Source organism: Vanacampus margaritifer, chromosome 15, assembly GCF_051991255.1.
Source record: "Vanacampus margaritifer isolate UIUO_Vmar chromosome 15, RoL_Vmar_1.0, whole genome shotgun sequence".
In the NCBI taxonomy this organism is placed as follows: Eukaryota; Metazoa; Chordata; class Actinopteri; order Syngnathiformes; family Syngnathidae; genus Vanacampus; species Vanacampus margaritifer.
This window is the reverse complement of record NC_135446.1, coordinates 3,532,529-3,549,350: the sequence shown is the minus strand read 5'-3', so window position 1 is coordinate 3,549,350 and position 16,822 is coordinate 3,532,529. Positions and strand designations below refer to the sequence as shown.

General features: G+C 40.0%; 1 protein-coding gene across 2 annotated transcripts; it reads left to right on the top strand.

The window, feature by feature from the left end:
• The first annotated feature begins 363 nt into the window (after nucleotides 1-363).
• Nucleotides 364-15,016, top strand: ldhba (lactate dehydrogenase Ba). Of its 2 annotated transcripts, none has more exons than XM_077544286.1 (8): nucleotides 364-531; nucleotides 3,595-3,730; nucleotides 3,865-3,982; nucleotides 4,072-4,245; nucleotides 5,632-5,805; nucleotides 6,211-6,328; nucleotides 7,725-7,848; nucleotides 14,340-15,016. In XM_077544286.1, exons 2-8 carry the CDS (start codon nucleotides 3,602-3,604, stop codon nucleotides 14,505-14,507), a joined length of 1,005 nt encoding a protein of 334 aa, XP_077400412.1. In that variant the 5' UTR covers nucleotides 364-531; nucleotides 3,595-3,601; the 3' UTR covers nucleotides 14,508-15,016. The 2 variants fall into 2 exon arrangements, with proteins under 2 accessions (XP_077400412.1, XP_077400413.1); XM_077544287.1 differs by having other exon boundaries at nucleotides 378-521.
• The last annotated feature ends 1,806 nt before the right edge of the window (nucleotides 15,017-16,822 follow it).

The following is a 16,822-nucleotide window of genomic DNA, read 5'->3' as shown; positions in this document are numbered from 1 at the left end:
TGGTTATAGAAACATTTTGCGTCCCTTCAAAGATGGCGGCTGTAAACGACGAGTTGTGACGTAATCGGAATGGTACCAGCGATAGGTACGTGACAATGAGCCAGCTGTTGTAATGCATTTTGGGACATGTAGTACCAACGGCGCGTGCCTAAAAACTCAGTTAATAGTTATTCAAAATATTTCAGGGGTGATAAAATGTTTTAAATCCGGCAATGGACTAATCCCTGCAAGTGACAATGCGACCTTGTTTAGGATATTGTGCCAACTATTTAGCTAAAGAGACAATGGAACCCTGTCTGCCGTGGACAAAAAAAGAGGTTGAATTCCGTCACGTATGACTCCTCATGCTCACGATTCCTCATATCACCCCCCCCCCCACACACACACACACACACACGCACACACAAACACACACCCTCCTCCTCCTCGTCCTCCCCCTCCGCTCACACCAGTTCTCCGCCAGCCTCCTCTCAGACTCGCCACCTGTCCGTGACAAGGTCCGAATAACGGATTTCTCAACCGTACGTAAACGTAAGTCGCCTGATTATTACATAGCAGAATGTTGGTTGCGGTGGTCTATCGTGGGTGGGTGGTGTTTAGGGGATGCGATGCGTGCTCGACGCCGCACCAGCAATGGATGCTTTGAGTTGAAACGTGTTGCTAAATTACACTCGTCAGATTATTTGGGCACATACGGGGGTGGGGGTGGCGTTTTTTGTGGCGCCCTGCAAGCCACAAACGCGTGAGCGGTGTAGTCGAATTTCTATGTATTTATTTTGATGCTTGCGCTTGTGGGGATTCTGACAGTTTGAACTAAAATCATTCATGCATCGCATATGAACTATTTTGTCATTAGGTGTACATTGTTACACCGAATGACAAAACAGAAGAATGTACATTTACTGTTCGAATTCCACATAATGGCTGCTCTCTTATATAAACTCAATGGTAGATAAATAATCAAAAACATAATAGTAAAATTAAAATCTCCAATATTTACTTACTATGTATAGGCCTACATATAGTAGGCTATATGGTTGCTGAAATAGCTGTTTGACTGATTTTGGGAAGCTAAAATGAGGCATTGTGCTTCTCTGCAGCACATGCTGTCCCTGTGCCCCTGCTAGGTATTTTAATCCAAACTACCTTTAATTCAGGGTAGCCTATACAATGAAGCACATATTACAGCATCGTGGATGCTTTATCTGCAAATAACTAGGACGCACAGATGCGACAGTCCGTTTATCTGTGCTCTGTGTCCCCATTTTGTGACCAACACAAGTGTTTGACCTTGATATCGTAGTTGGACTGTAATTTACTGACACAAACAGAACATTTGCATGATTCAGTTGATGGATGATTTCAAAACCCCTTCGGACATTGCCCTTAACGTGATGCCTGGTGGTGTCGTCCACCTTTCGCCTGAAGTCAGCTGCATTGTCATGTTCAGCCCTACTGTGATTAATTCAGTCCACATATCCTATTGTTCAGACATAGATCAAATAGTTCACTGCTTAGGCCATTAAAAGCACTGGTAGTGATGCTGTTGCTAACCAAAACAGCAGCACTGGCAGATTGTAGACGTGATTCATCATCATCGGTGCCACTGACTGTGATTGCATTCCCCCAGGCTCGTTTGTGCACTGAAAAAAGTGTTTCATTCGACTAAACTAAAAAAAAAGAATGAAAGAATTTGTCACAGCTAATTTTTGTTTTGTTTTTCTCATTATATTCATGATTTGATTGAAAGCCTCATTTTCAATGTAATATAAATCAAATATTTACTTTATAAATAAAAAAGTTACATCCAAATAACTTTTTATTTTGGAATAAACTAATTAAAGCCAATTTAACCCCGAATCGAATTTCTGAATCAGTATGAACAAAATTTGTGGGCTCAACCTGAATTGGTTAACAGACAATTGTAGGGCACACATAGATGAACAAACTTACACATCAAGGGACAATTTAGTGTTTAACTAACCAACCATGCATGTTTTTGAGATGTGGGCACAAACTAGAGTACCTGGAAAATGTCCACGCACGGACCCGCAGAACATGGAAGCCCACGCGGGAAGGCTGGAGACAAGGGTGGCGGCCGTGGTGTGGCATAGAGACGGTCGTTCAGTAACCAGAAGGTCGGCTGTTTGATCCCCGCTCTCCCCAAGTCATGTGTCATTGTGTCCTTGGGCAAGGCACTTCACACACATTTCCTCCAGTGCTAAACACACTGGTGTTTCTAAGGTGCAAATGTTTGGTGGTGGTTGGAGTAGGCGCACACTGGCAGCCATGCTTCCGTCAGCCTGCCCCAGGGCTGCTGTGGCTACTTAAGTAGTTTACAGCCACCACAGTGTAAATGTGTGAGTGCATGAATAATGTATCCATTCCTCTATAAAGTGTCTAGAAAAGTGCTATATAAATCCGATGCATTATTATTATTATTAGGTTTGAACCCTGGACTGCTGTGTAAGGCCACCGCTCAGCTAAATTTGTGTTTAAAGCAAAAACATATTTGCAATCAAATAACAAAATGCCTGTTAAAACAGGAAAACTGTTCCTAAACGATCTTGTTTTATTGTGAGCATTTAGCAAATTTGTGCAATCTTTTGTAGAATTACATGAGTCTTAACTTACAATCCTAGGTTGTTGTTTTTTGTATAGCAAGGGCACATACAACACATTTTTTTTTCGGATTAGTAAACGTTTTTCATTTAGTTCCTCTATGTATAAAATAAATATAAAATTTGACATTTTCAACTAATACATATGAGAATTCATTACAGGAGAAAATATCAAGAACAAAACTCATACATTTTAATAGTTCTAGCTTTTCCCCCCCAATTAAAAAAAAAACTTTTTTTTAGTTAGTTTAAAAAATATATATATTTTTTTATAGGGACAGTTTTCTGTTTTTAATGGCACTTTGTTATTTGACTGTAAATATGTTTTTGTTTTATTTCAATTAGCGTAGCAGGCTTGGTGGTCCACTGCTAAGCACATCTGCCACCCAATTCAGTAGTCCAGGGTTCAAATACAGCCTCCAGCCTTCCTGTGTGGAGCTTCCATGTTCTCCCTGTACCTAGTGCATACGTTAATTGAACACTATAATGTCTCTTGATGTGGGTGGGAATGTTTGTTCATATGTGTGTCCTACAATTGTCTGGCAAACAGCTCAGGTTGTACCCCGGAAATTTTGTTCATACTGAATCAGAAATTCGATTTGGGATAAAGTAATAACATTTACTTTAATTAGTTTATTCCAGTAAAAAGTTATTTGGATGTAGTTTTTTTATTTGGCTTGGGAAAAAATAATTAGCTATTTGATTTATATTAAATTGAAAATGATGCTTTCAACCAAATCATGAATATTACGAGAAAAACTAAAAAAAAAAAATAGCTGTAACAAATTACATAATTTTTTTAGTTTAGTCCAACAAAACACTTTTTTCAGTGTGTGCCTAATGTGAAAATGACTTTGCTCGTGTAGTTGATTTTTTAACAGGATGTAACATGGTCAGCCCCTTTTTGAAAAAATTGCCACAAGAGACAGAAAAAGTTAGCAACACTTGACTAATTTCCGTGCCTTTCCTGCAGCTCCATCATGTCATCGGTTCTTCAGAAACTCATCAGCCCTCTGCCTGGTAGCTCTTCAGAGCCCCCCAGGAACAAAGTGACAGTCGTTGGGGTGGGCCAAGTGGGCATGGCTTGCGCCATTAGTATCCTCTTGCGGGTAAGACACCCAGCATCAAAGTATTTTTGACAGTATGCCGCCTGTAGTGCGAGTCACGCACGAAAGTCTCAACATGGTCGAAGCACATCTGGGAGGTACTGTATGAGGTGTGATTCTGGTGCTCACTTTGCAAGGATCTGTGTGATGAGCTGGCGCTGGTGGATGTGATGGAGGATCGCCTGAAGGGAGAGGCCATGGACCTGCAGCATGGCAGCCTTTTCCTCAAGACCTCCAAGATTGTTGCGGACAAAGGTCGGAATATGCTGCTCTCACAGTCTACGATTATCACAGTGTCTTACTCATCACACGTCATTACAAAGGCTCTCATTCTCCACTTCCAGACTATGCAGTGACTGCCAACTCTCGCTTGGTCGTAGTGACTGCCGGAGTCCGCCAGCAGGAGGGCGAGAGCCGCCTCAACTTGGTACAGAGGAACGTAAACGTCTTCAAGTCCATCATCCCTCAGATCATGAAGCACAGTCCACAGTGCACACTCATCGTTGTCTCCAACCCTGGTAAGTACAACACAGCTGCACGTCGTTCAGTTCTTGCAATACTTCCGTTTATGCTAGAAGCATTCACACATGTTCTACAGTACACCATTTAACTTTTTCAATTCCATTCCCAATTTTTTGACATACTTCTACTTAAACATTTCTTGACCGATTCTCACCATTCTTACTAAACCTAACCCTCAACATACTCAAATAATCTAACACCCCCCTGTATAAGAATCTAAACTCCCATGTATCGTATATTTGTTGTCTTATTGAATCCCTTTAAAGTTGGAATTTCATTTGAAACAAGTGTTGAAATAGGCTGCAAGAAAAAGACAATAAGCAAAGGTTGTCTTTGAACTGCAGTCTAGAAATATGTTGAGGTCTACTGTAATGGCGGAAATGAAGGCAGTTGAAACTTCAGAGGCATTTTTGTTCATGCCGATTTGTGTCATCTCTGCGGCATTCTACTGCACAGGTATCAGAGTCCGGTCCTCGAGGACCTGAATCTTGCATGTTTTCAAGGTTTCTCTACTCCAACTCACCTGATTCAATGATCAGGATTATTATCAGGGTCCTGAAGAGCTTGCTGATGAGCTGTGTTGTACGTGGGAAACCTCTAAAGCAGGGGTGTCAAACATACGGTCCATGGGCCGGATTAGGCCCGCAAAGGGGTTTAATCCGGCCCGTGAGATGATTTAGTAAAGTAAATAAAAAATAGCAGTCGGACCAATTAATCAGATGGCCACAACCAAAACATATACATTGGTAATTTCACAAGCAATCCTAAAATGAGCAATCCAACTTGTACATGGAAATGCCCTGGATGTCATTATTTTACACACCACCTAAAGTTAGGGTTTGTTTAAAAATAAATAAATAAAATCATAGACCGACATAAACGTGTTAAATGTGACACAAATTCAATTACTGGTAACATAAACACATATGACAAGGATTAACATCCATATAACTTCATTAACTGTGCCACACAATGCATTCTGGGAACAATATATATGCAAAACGGGTAGGATTTAACACGTTCGGAACTCATACAGACAAAGTGTTGCTGCGTTCCATTAGCATTCAAATTATTTTTGGGAACAATATAATTACAGTTGAGCCCCGTGATGTAGGGCTAACCCACAAATAGCGAAAATCTGCGTATAATTGACGCCTATTGTTTTTAAGTTATATACCATGAGTTTACCGATCACTGGTTGGTAATATATTTTAAAATATTTTCCTCCATGTGGCCCTTGAGCTAATATGAGTTTGACACCCTTGCTCTAAAGCATGCAGGACTCAGGCCCTCGAGGACCAGCCTTTGACACCACTGTTCTACTGTAATGTGGTTACATACTATCTGTGTTGTGGTTATTTGATGATAACACCCATTCACAGTGGACATACTCACCTATGTGACCTGGAAGCTCAGCGGCCTGCCCAAACACCGCGTCATCGGCAGTGGCACCAACCTGGACTCGGCCCGCTTTCGCTTCATGATGGCCGAACGACTCGGCATCCATGCTAGTTCCTTTAATGGCTGGGTGCTGGGCGAGCATGGAGATACCAGTGGTGGGTATGAACAAGCTCAACTGTTGATGATGATCTAGCATGACTTGATCCATGGCCCTTGGCCACGACATCCATGATTTCCAAAAGCAATCTGAAATGTGGACTTATCAGATCACATCATACTTTTCCAATTTGCGTTAGTCCATCTAGGACAGTGGTGTCCAAACTCGGTCCTCGGGGGCCGGTAGTCCTGCAGGTTTTGGAGGTTTCCCTGCTCCAACACACCTGTTTCAATCAACAGGATTGTTATCAGGCTTAGTAGAGCTTGCTGATGAGCTTCAGCTGTGTTGGAGGAGAGAAATATCCAAAACCTGCGGGACTACCGGCCCCCGAGGACCGAGTTTGGACACCACTGATCTAGGATGAGCGTGGGTCCAGAGAAGTACTGTGATTTTTCTATTGCAGTGCCTGTGTGGAGTGGCGCAAATGTAGCTGGGGTCAACTTGCAGAAGCTGAATCCCGACATTGGCAGTGACGGTGATAAAGAACAGTGGAAGGCCACACATAAAGCTGTCGTGGACAGGTACGCCGTATGAAAATGAATGTCCATCCATTCAGGGCAAAGCTGAAATTCCAAAGCAGTATGTTAAGTCATTTGCTCCCAAAAACATATAAATACATTCTATTTGAGATATTATCATGCTCCCAAAGACGTATTTATATGTTTTTTTAATGCTAGAGCATACAGAAGGCTTTGAAGCAATTGTAGTTATTACAAAAACGGCCAGCAGGTGACAGCAGAGTATAAGAGATCAACCAGGGCCATGTTGCAAAAAGCTGTTTCACCCACTGTATTAAACAGATTTGTGAATAATGATGAAATTTAGCTATATACTCATGCTAATTGCTGCAAAACGGAAACAGAAATATACTTTTTTTGCTGATGAAAGAAGAGACTCTAATCTTTCTTTTGGTAGGTTCCATGTTTTTATAGCAATAAAACACAATATTCTGTGGGCCTTGCAAAATCAGTCAAAATCCAGTAAAACACCTGGGAGCAAAGGTGGTATGTTGCTTCAGTGAAAATGGCTGGGAGCGAATGAGTTAAGTATGAATATGCTAAGAGGGTACAAGGAAATGCCATACAACAAAATGCTTATGAAACAAATGACATAATATCTGTATTTTTATGATATAATGATGCTCTTATTATATGTTTAAGATTTTGTGCGACAGTCACAAATTCATATTTTTTTTACTCTCGCTTGCCACCTGGTAGTGTATGTCAACAACAGGCAAAATTCTTCCTCTTACAGTCGAAGTGGCCGATTATTACAAACAATGTACTTGATTAGCTCTGCACTCAGCTCTCCATACCACATCAAGAATTTTCTCCTAGCTTTCTACCACTGAGTTATATTTCAACCAGTTTCAGACTGAAAACAGAATTTAGTGAATAGTGTAACTTTGACCATGAGAACAAAATGCTCATTGCCTGCCTCACTGTGCTTAGAGCGCATGTAGCAGCCAGTGAATCATCATCTGTTGTTTCAGGACAGTCATACATGCATAAATTGATTGTATTTGATGCTACTGCCTCGGTGGGAAAACCTGAGAGCCTCTGATATTTGTGGCCAAACAGTGACGACAGGCTTTTACGACAAATGGTCCCATGGGATTGTTAGATTGGCCAACTACAACATTGGTAGGTTTAATGCGGTCTGTCGGGCAGTGCTCAGGCTGCTGGCTAATTAGAGCTGTGCATTCAACACACACTTTTTGCAAGTAATAGTGGCAGTAATAGTTTTCTAATAATTCACTTATTTTTCATTAATAGTCACACGATTGTGATTTATATTTAAATCAATCTTCTAAATTGCTACTCAAAGATTAAAGAGGGGGCAAGTCTGCTGTTTTCTGCTTTCATTTTGATGAATGACGTCAGCATGACATGAACAAAGTGCTGCATTGTGTGCCAGTGCCTATGAGGTGATTAAGCTGAAGGGTTACACCAACTGGGCCATCGGCTTGAGCGTGGCTGACCTGACAGAGACTATTGTCAAGAACATGAGCCGCGTCCACCCAGTTTCCACCATGGTCAAGGTCAGACACGTGCACACACACTCACACAGGGTCTTTTGCAATTTTTGGGATCTCTTTCCTTTTTTCTTTCTTTCCCTGAGACAGCTCAGTATTATTCATTCGGCAATCTTACCGATTCGATGTCATCATCATTGCTCTCTCGTATTTTTTTCTTTTTTTGCTATTTTTCTTTGTATGTGCGTGAGTATGTGCATGTGCGGGTGTGTGTGCATATGTGCGCGTGTGAGTGTGTACTCATTAATTCACCTTAAACCTATTAAAAATACCATACCGTTCACCTCAACCGAATACTTCAGAATCCAGCTAGAGTCGTGAGGTTGTCAGGAGACCCGAGGAAGGATCAAAGAAAAGAAAGGAAAGTGAAATCCAGCACCGACCAGACATCACCTACTACCCACCAGGTTACCAACCAGAATCTTTCACCAACCCCAGAAACATCTAAATTCTAACAAATTAGGGAGACCTTAAGAGACCAAAAGTAAGACTGAGGAAAGGAAGGAAGGATAGATGAAGTAGAGTGAGATCCACAGACATCAGCCTCCACTGATTCAACGACCAGAGGAAGCAGCACATTGTGTTTGAATTTCGATAGATGCTAGTGTGGTGTATTTGGTATGCATGAAAACCTCCACCAAAGAGGGGAGGGCCGCGTGGTGGGGTGGAACACTGGGGGCGGAAGGGGAGATGGGAGCACTGGGAGACGGGCGGCACCCCCGAACCCCAGGCCCAGCGGGGAAAGGCCCCGGTCGTCACGCCAGCGTACCTGACCCTGTTACTAAGTTCGTAGATGTCACCCCACCCACGGTATATCCAAGTGTGTGTGTGTGTGTGTGTGTGTGTGTGTGTGTGCTGCATTAAAATTGGGAGCAGGTGAGATGGAGCAGAGGGAAGTGATATCAACCCCGCTCCGATCCACCTACTTCCCAGACATGTCAGTGAGTGTATGTCGTGCATTGAAAAAAAATAGGGGGGGGGGGGGCGCAGCGGGGATACAGATGGGGGACTGCAGTACTGCTTAATACTGCAGTCTGCTCCAACCAATGGCTCCCCACCCCAACACACCTGCCCCACCCAGGTGTGGGGTGCATTAAAATTGGAGGGAAGTTGTAGGGCGAAGACGGTGTCTCCAACTGTCCCCCCCAAAAGTGTGTGTTATGTGCCCTATGTGTCCATTAACAAAGTGTATTTTGTAAAACTAGTGCAGTGAGTTAAGAAGAGCGACCAGCGGGGCCTCTCCCAACCGGGCGGGGGCAGGAGGCGCACCCGCGCACCACACCCCCAAGCACTCCACCCAACCCCCCACCGGGACCCCGGCGGGCATATGGGAACAGCCCAAGGTGCTAGGAGGCTTACTGGAGCGGGGCAGGCACAACACCCCCACCCGCCCGGCCCCCGGAGCCCCTAGATCCAGGCCATGGATGGAGCCCCCGGCCCAGGGGAGGGGGAGGAAGGCGGACAGGGGAGGGGGATGGGACGGAGGAAGGAGACGACAAGAAGGGCAAGGGGCAGCGGCAGGGCCGCAGAGAGAGGGGGAGAGGAGGAGGAAGGGTGACGAGGGAGAAGGGACAGGGAGGCGGAGGAGGGAGAGGCAGCAAGGGGGAGGAAGGGGGAGGGGAGAGGGAACCACGGGGCACCCGCGCCCCAAACCGCGTCGCCGGGCACGGAGCGATGGACCGCGTTGGGGCAGCGCCACCCCGGATACCAGGAAGAGCACCGCAACGCAGCACCCCCCAAGAGACCCAGGGAACGGCCAAGACGCAGCTGCCACCCAGCAGCCCACAGAGGGGCAGAGCCGCCCACGCTCAGCCAAATATTAATTTAGTGCCCATTGGAAGTGAATCTTGAGGAGTTGGTGACTGTATGGTATTATTTGATGTAGTCTGCTCAATCCTGCTGGCAGCAACTAGGTTCCTGACTATAAAAACACAACCATTAGTTACAAATGGCCAAATACAGAAACAGCAATATAAGTTATCGCGATATGGTGGCTCTCGCTAACAGGCAGAATTAAGTAACCAGATTTAGATTAAAAGATTCTATATACATAGACCATGTTTGTATAAATTTTGATATTTGGTTTTTATTCTAGGCAGATATTTTTTCCATTAAAATGTGATTTATTGGGAGGTTAGACCATTGGTCTATATTCAGAGTTTGTTTATTTTTCCAGTTGACAAAAGTTGTTTTTTTTAGCGATAGTAAGGGCTACAAGTGTAGATTAAAATTGTTTACGTGGTAATTCAGTTGTTAGGTCACCTAGCAAACACGTTTGGAGATAAAGGTATCCTACAGTCCAACATAGCGGAAAGTTTTTCTAAGACTTTAGTCCAGAAATACATAACCGTAGTGCATAACCATAAAGCATGAAAATAAGTGTCTGCAGTGTTTTGTAAACTGGAGACAAATGCTGGAGTCTGAAAGTCCCATTTCCTTCATCATATATTGAGTAATATATGTTCTATGAATAATTTTATATTGGATAAGTTGTAAATTTGTGTCTTTTGTTATTTTAAATACGTTTTCACAAACTTGAATCCAAAAGTCAGATTCTGGAGCTATAGACAAGTCTGTCTTCCATTACAAGATGGGTAAATACATTTTTATCAGTATACGAAAGTAACTTATATATTTTTGAGAGTTTTTTTGTTGTTGTCGGAGAAAGCTTTGTAATATCTTTAGCTAAAACAGGCGATTGGAGCGTACCCCGAAGTGTTGGAATTTGTTTCTTTATCATGTTTTTAACTTGCAGATAATGTTAAAAATTTCCATTTTTTATTTTGCATTTTTGGAGCAAGGATGTATATAATATAAACATATTATCTAAGAAAAGATGGTGGAGATGTGTAATTCCTTTCTGCTCCCACACACCTAAATAAAACGATTTGTTGTTAAGTTAAAAGTCCAATTGGGCTATTGTAATTTCTAGTGCCTTCCACCAGGCGGTCAGGGTGGCGGAAATCATTGTTTTTTTTTTTAAACAATTGTGTCGCTTAATCGATGTTGCAATAAAGAGTCAATCTAAAAGTCTGAGGTTATTACAATCCTTCTGTTCTAGCTCCAGCCAACAGTTAGTATCTCTGTTGGGTTGTGTCCATAGAATGATATATTGTAGCTGGTTAGCTATATAGTAGTGCATAAAATTTGGTGGTTCTAGACCTCCTTTGGATTTACTTTTCTGAAGAGTAGACAATCTTTGCTTATTTTTTGAAACGGCCGAATCCAACGACTGGAACCAGTTAGACGTAGGTTTAAATGGAATCATTGTGAAAGAATAATTTATTTTGGGTAAAACTTTCATTTTAATGGTGGCTATTCGTCCTATTAGAGAAATGGGAAGATTATTCCAGCGCTCCAAGTCACTATAAATGCTATCCAGAAGTGGAGTCAAGTTTAAATGAATTAAATCAGTTCATTTAGGTGAAATGTTTATGGCTAGTATTAAGTAGTAGTAGTAGTAAGTATTTTAAACTACCTATAGGAAATTAGTAATGTGGGTGGGTCCTGGCTTGCAGGGTTCCATGAATTTTCTGTAATAGATATTAGTGTTGATTTTGTCCAGTTAATAGAATAATCTGATAAATGTGAGAATTTAGTTATTAAGTTAAATACTTTCCCTAACGAAATAGCAGGTTTTTCTAAATAAGTAAATAAGTAAAATATCATCGGCAAAGAGTGAATTCCTTGAATCCTTCTTTCTTGGCGTATAGCTAATGCAAGCGGCTCAATAAATATTTCAAATAATCAAGGGGACAGTGGGCATCCCTGTCTTGTGCCTCTCTGTAGAGCAAAACTCTGAGATATAATCCCATTAGTAGTAACTGTAGCTTTAGGAGAATCATATAATACTGACACTTAGTGAATAAATGACATACCAAAGCCAAATTTATTTAAAACAGCAAAGAGGAAGGACCAGTTAACTTTATCGAAGGCTTTTTCTGCATCCAACGATATAATAACTGCCTTTTTATCATGCTGCTGTGACATGCTGATAAGGTTAAAGAGCCTCCTAATATTATTAGTAGAGTGACGACCTTTCCCTAACGAAATAGCAGGTTTTTCTAAATAAGTAAATAAGTAAAATATCATCGGCAAAGAGTGAATTCTTTGAATCCTTCTTTCTTGGCGTATAGCTAATGCAAGCGGCTCAATAAATATTTCAAATAATCAAGGGGACAGTGGGCATCCCTGTCTTGTGCCTCTCTGTAGAGCAAAACTCTGAGATATAATCCCATTAGTAGTAACTGTAGCTTTAGGAGAATCATATAATACTGACACTTAGTGAATAAATGACATACCAAAGCCAAATTTATTTAAAACAGCAAAGAGGAAGGACCAGTTAACTTTATCGAAGGCTTTTTCTGCATCCAACGATATAATAACTGCCTTTTTATCATGCTGCTGTGACATGCTGATAAGGTTAAAGAGCCTCCTAATATTATTGGTAGAGTGACGACCTTTAATAAAGCCTGTTTGGTCGCTATGAATGATTGTTGAGATTTCTAGTCTAGATGCGAAAGCCTTAGCGCTAATTTTTAATATCAGTGTTAATTAGTGAAATCGGATGGTAGCTTGATGGAAGTGTGGGGTCTTTTTCTGGCTTTAATAAAAGCTTAATTGCTGCTGTATTCATGTGTGGACGTATGTAACCATTAGTTTTAATTTCTGTTACTACTCTTAAGAATAATGGAGTAAGCATTAACCAAAAGTGCTTAAAAAATATAGCCAGATAACCATCCGGGCCAGGTGCTCTGCCATTAGGCATACTATCTAGAGCATTGTACAACTCGTTTATAGTAAGTGGCACATCTAACATATCTTTATATTCAATAGTTAACTCAGGTATATTTAAAGGTACTGAGGAATGCCTCAAAATGCTCAGTGTTAGGAAAATTAGTTTCAGAGTATAGGTTGCGATAATAGTTATACAAAAATGTGATTAATTTATTCATGTGATTGTAGGCATTCACAAGTTGTCCCTTTAATAGAGAGATTTTTCCCAGGCGTTTGCAAGAAGTTGACCTGATTTGTTATTATATTCAAAGTGGTTGTATCTCAATTGTTGTATTATAAACTCTGTCTTTTTAGATAACATATCGTCTATACTGTAGAAATAAATCAATTCTTGATGCACAGCGGAAAAGAAGGTAAATTCTTTCTTAGTTGGATTTTTAAGTCTCCAGCTGTCGACGAGGCCAAAATAATCCATATATTACCTATTACTACTAGTAGATTGTAATCGCCTTATACATATTGTATTATTAGAACGATCTATTAATGGATTTAAGACTGTGTTAAAGTCACCTCCAATAATAATAGTAGAATTCGCTGCTAAATCAAACAGCTGAGAGAAAAATTCATGGAAAAAGGCCGGATCCTCCTTATTAGGGGCATATAAATTACCAAATGTATATATTTTATTAAATATAGTCACTTAAATAATAATGTATCGGCCCTCTGGGTCGTTTATTGTATTATTTAGAGTAGGGAATAAATTCTTATGTATGAGTATACAGACTCCTCTTTGTCTACTGTTATAAGGGGCAGAGTACACTTGACTAAAATTCTTGTCAATAAGAATTTTTTCTTCAGATTTTTGTAGGTGGGTTTCTTGCAGGAGACAAATATCTGCTTTTAATTTTAAGAGATGGTCTAAGAATTTTATTCTTTTTGCCTGTGAGCGAGCGCCACAAACATTCCAGGAGACCAGAACTAATTTATGCATACAAACAATATAGGCTCAGTCCTGTGTATATATCTGTATAGGCTACTTGTTAATATTGGCATGTTATAGGATGGAATCAAAGTAGTTATGTGGTTTATGTAATTTGCGTGAAATAAGAGGTAACGTGTAAGTAAATATAACAGTGAAAAAACGGGGAGGGAGGTGGAAGTGAAGGAAATTGGCGGGGGATTAAACATGTAACAATACACCAGTGAATAGTAACCTGCACTCGTCTGCAAAATTACTAACATCGGGTCCAACCCGCCTGCGCAGATATATGCAACGCGCCGTGCAGTATTTATGCCAAAATGTTTCATTTGGGAATTGATTAAAAACTCAGCAATTAATTAAATCTTAAAACCTAAAAACCTTTTTCTACTTTGTCTTGACAAGGGAATGAAACACACCACTATGCTTAATTTTGTATGAGTCAAGTCTTTTGATCCATTGAGAATGGATGTTCAGTACTCCGCAAAAAGTGGGCTGCTAAACAGCCTATTTCCGATTTTTGAGAAACCTTGTAATTAATGCTACAAGACACCACTATTATTTCATTTCAAATGTGGTGGTGTTAAAAAAAGAAAAAGAAAAAATAAGGAAAAATGACTAGTCCAAATCAATGACAAAAACAAAAACTAAGAAAATAACTAAAACCAATAGCCTACTAAAATCATTAACTAAAACCAAAGTCAAAACGAAATAAAAACAAACTCTAATGAAAGGTGCAAAACTATTATAACTGATGCTAACTCTCTGTTTGTCTACTTAGGGCATGTACGGTATCGGAGAAGAGGTCTTCCTGTCCCTGCCGTGCGTTCTGAATAGCAGTGGTGTGGGCAGCGTGGTCAACATGACTCTGACAGACGGCGAAGTGGCTCAGCTGAAAAAGAGCGCTGACACTCTCTGGGGCATCCAGAGGGACCTCCAGGATGTTTGAGCGCCAGTGTGGTCCAGAGAAGCCTGACATCATGCACAATTACATTCCTCTCCATCACACCTTAGCATTCTTTGAAAGCACAACGTCAGTCTTTTTGGGTGGTGTCATGTAAGCTGAAGTATTGGCTGGCTGGTGCTTTCCTTTCAAAAAATACACAAGCACATTTTCTCCTTAACTACTTGTAAATTGTTGTGTTTTATCAGGAGTTGTAGATCCAAGTAGCCCGTGTCGGTGTACTTAAAGCACAACCTAACTGGGTCACTTTCCCACAGTCAAAGAAACATGTGTGTGATGTGTAGATCAGAACCCAAAACTCCACATGTGCAGTTTTCCCTGTCTTTGTACTGTAAGCCTATTGAGCAGAAATTCAAGAGAACATTTAAGTAAGTACAAAAGACAGCAAAAATACTGTCATAGAACCCGAAACACATTGTCTTTAAAAAAAAACAATTGCTAGTATCTTATTCTTTGATCAAATCCCTTAATAAATGCATTTAACCCATGGACAATGAGTGCGTACTGTTCTATTATTTTTGTGACAATTTTATCAAATGTAACATTATATATATATATATATATATATATATATATATATATATATATATATATATATATATATATATATATATATATATATATATATATATATATATATATATATACATACATACAGTGCTGCTCAAAAGTTTGTGAACCCTGCAGGCATGATGGTCAGACTTTTTGTATAAAATATTAAAATAACCTTATTAAATCTTTAGTCATACCCAAATCTACAATGCTGACATTGAAAAGAATGGATTTGAACAAAAATAATGATAATAATGTCATTCATTCTTGAACAAAAGTTGTTGATTTAAGAAAAACTTTCATAGCAATTTAAGTAAGTTGTAGTAATTTTCAGTGTTCACAGTGGAATGGTTTTATATATATATATATATATATATATATATATATATATATATTAGGGGTGCGTAGTGCCTAGTACCTGGCGATTCAATTCATATCACGATTCGATACAATAGCGTTTAATCTCGATATGAATCTATAAATTGATTGAGATTTTTGTTAATTTATTTATTTTACTCAAATTTTGAAAATACTAATCAGTAAACTTGTAAATGTACACTGTAAGATTTGTATGAAAATGTATTTATTTATCTGAAAATTCAGGCTTATAACTGAGCCACTGCATTTAACAAACAGTCTGAAATAAAATATTAAGGCTTAATGTTCCATTAATATTACATTCTTCCATGCTTAATGTGTGAATCCTAACCGCTTTGACGTTTTGTTGAATATTCCCATAAAAAAAATTGATGTTTAAAAATCGATTCGGCCGCATATTGAATCAATTCGAGAATTGCGCGCTGTAATATCACGATATATTCCCGAATTGATTTTTTGTAACACCCCAAATATATATACATATACACACACACAGTATATATAAATATATACACACAATATATATATATATATATATATATATATATATATATATATATATATATTGTAACGAATATTGCCCGTCACCCTTCATTTTTATTGTATTTGCTTTTTTAAACATTTCCACCTGGGGAATGTGTGTGCGTGCCTTAAACCTGTGTTTTCTCAAACCAACCAGAGACAGTTCAAAAATGAAAACTCTTTGAATTTCCCTCCAGCAGGGACTGGATTTCGTTTTCACAACCCACAGGACACACGTACCTCAGCGCCTTCCAAGATCTAAAAGCCTGTTTAGCAAGCAGACTAGCGATAAAACTGCTTTTCAGTACCCAGACCACTTTTATGGTCTGGTCTTTCTACAGGAATCAGCCATATGTTTTTGGAAACAACGCCTCTTGGAAGTTAAACGGTACAACAGTGCCCTCCAGCGGCCACTATTGATATTATCCTCAAGAATCCTGCCGTTCGTAATTAATCTGAAATCTACATAATTTGGGACATAAACGGACTCTATGTGCTTTACTGACATCAAGTGTCTTCTGTTGTTTGTCTTTGTACACAACCAGTATGTCTCAAATGAATGATGTGTGTAACTTCTGCAGCCATCTAGGTTTAACTAATTAGTAAGCTTAGCGGTTTCAATAACTTTGTGAACGCGGTAATGTTTGAAATGTGTTCAGAATGATAAATGAAGCATCTGACTTGTCAATACTACTAAAAAAAAACAATCAAATGCTATCCCAAAAGCTTGGTCTCAGTCGAACAAGTCTGCTTCAAGCGCACGGAAGAGGTGGGACTACTACTCCGACTCCCTGGGACACAAGTTTTAAAGCCAGCGCACGAAGGAACTTCCCCCTCTTCAGATTATG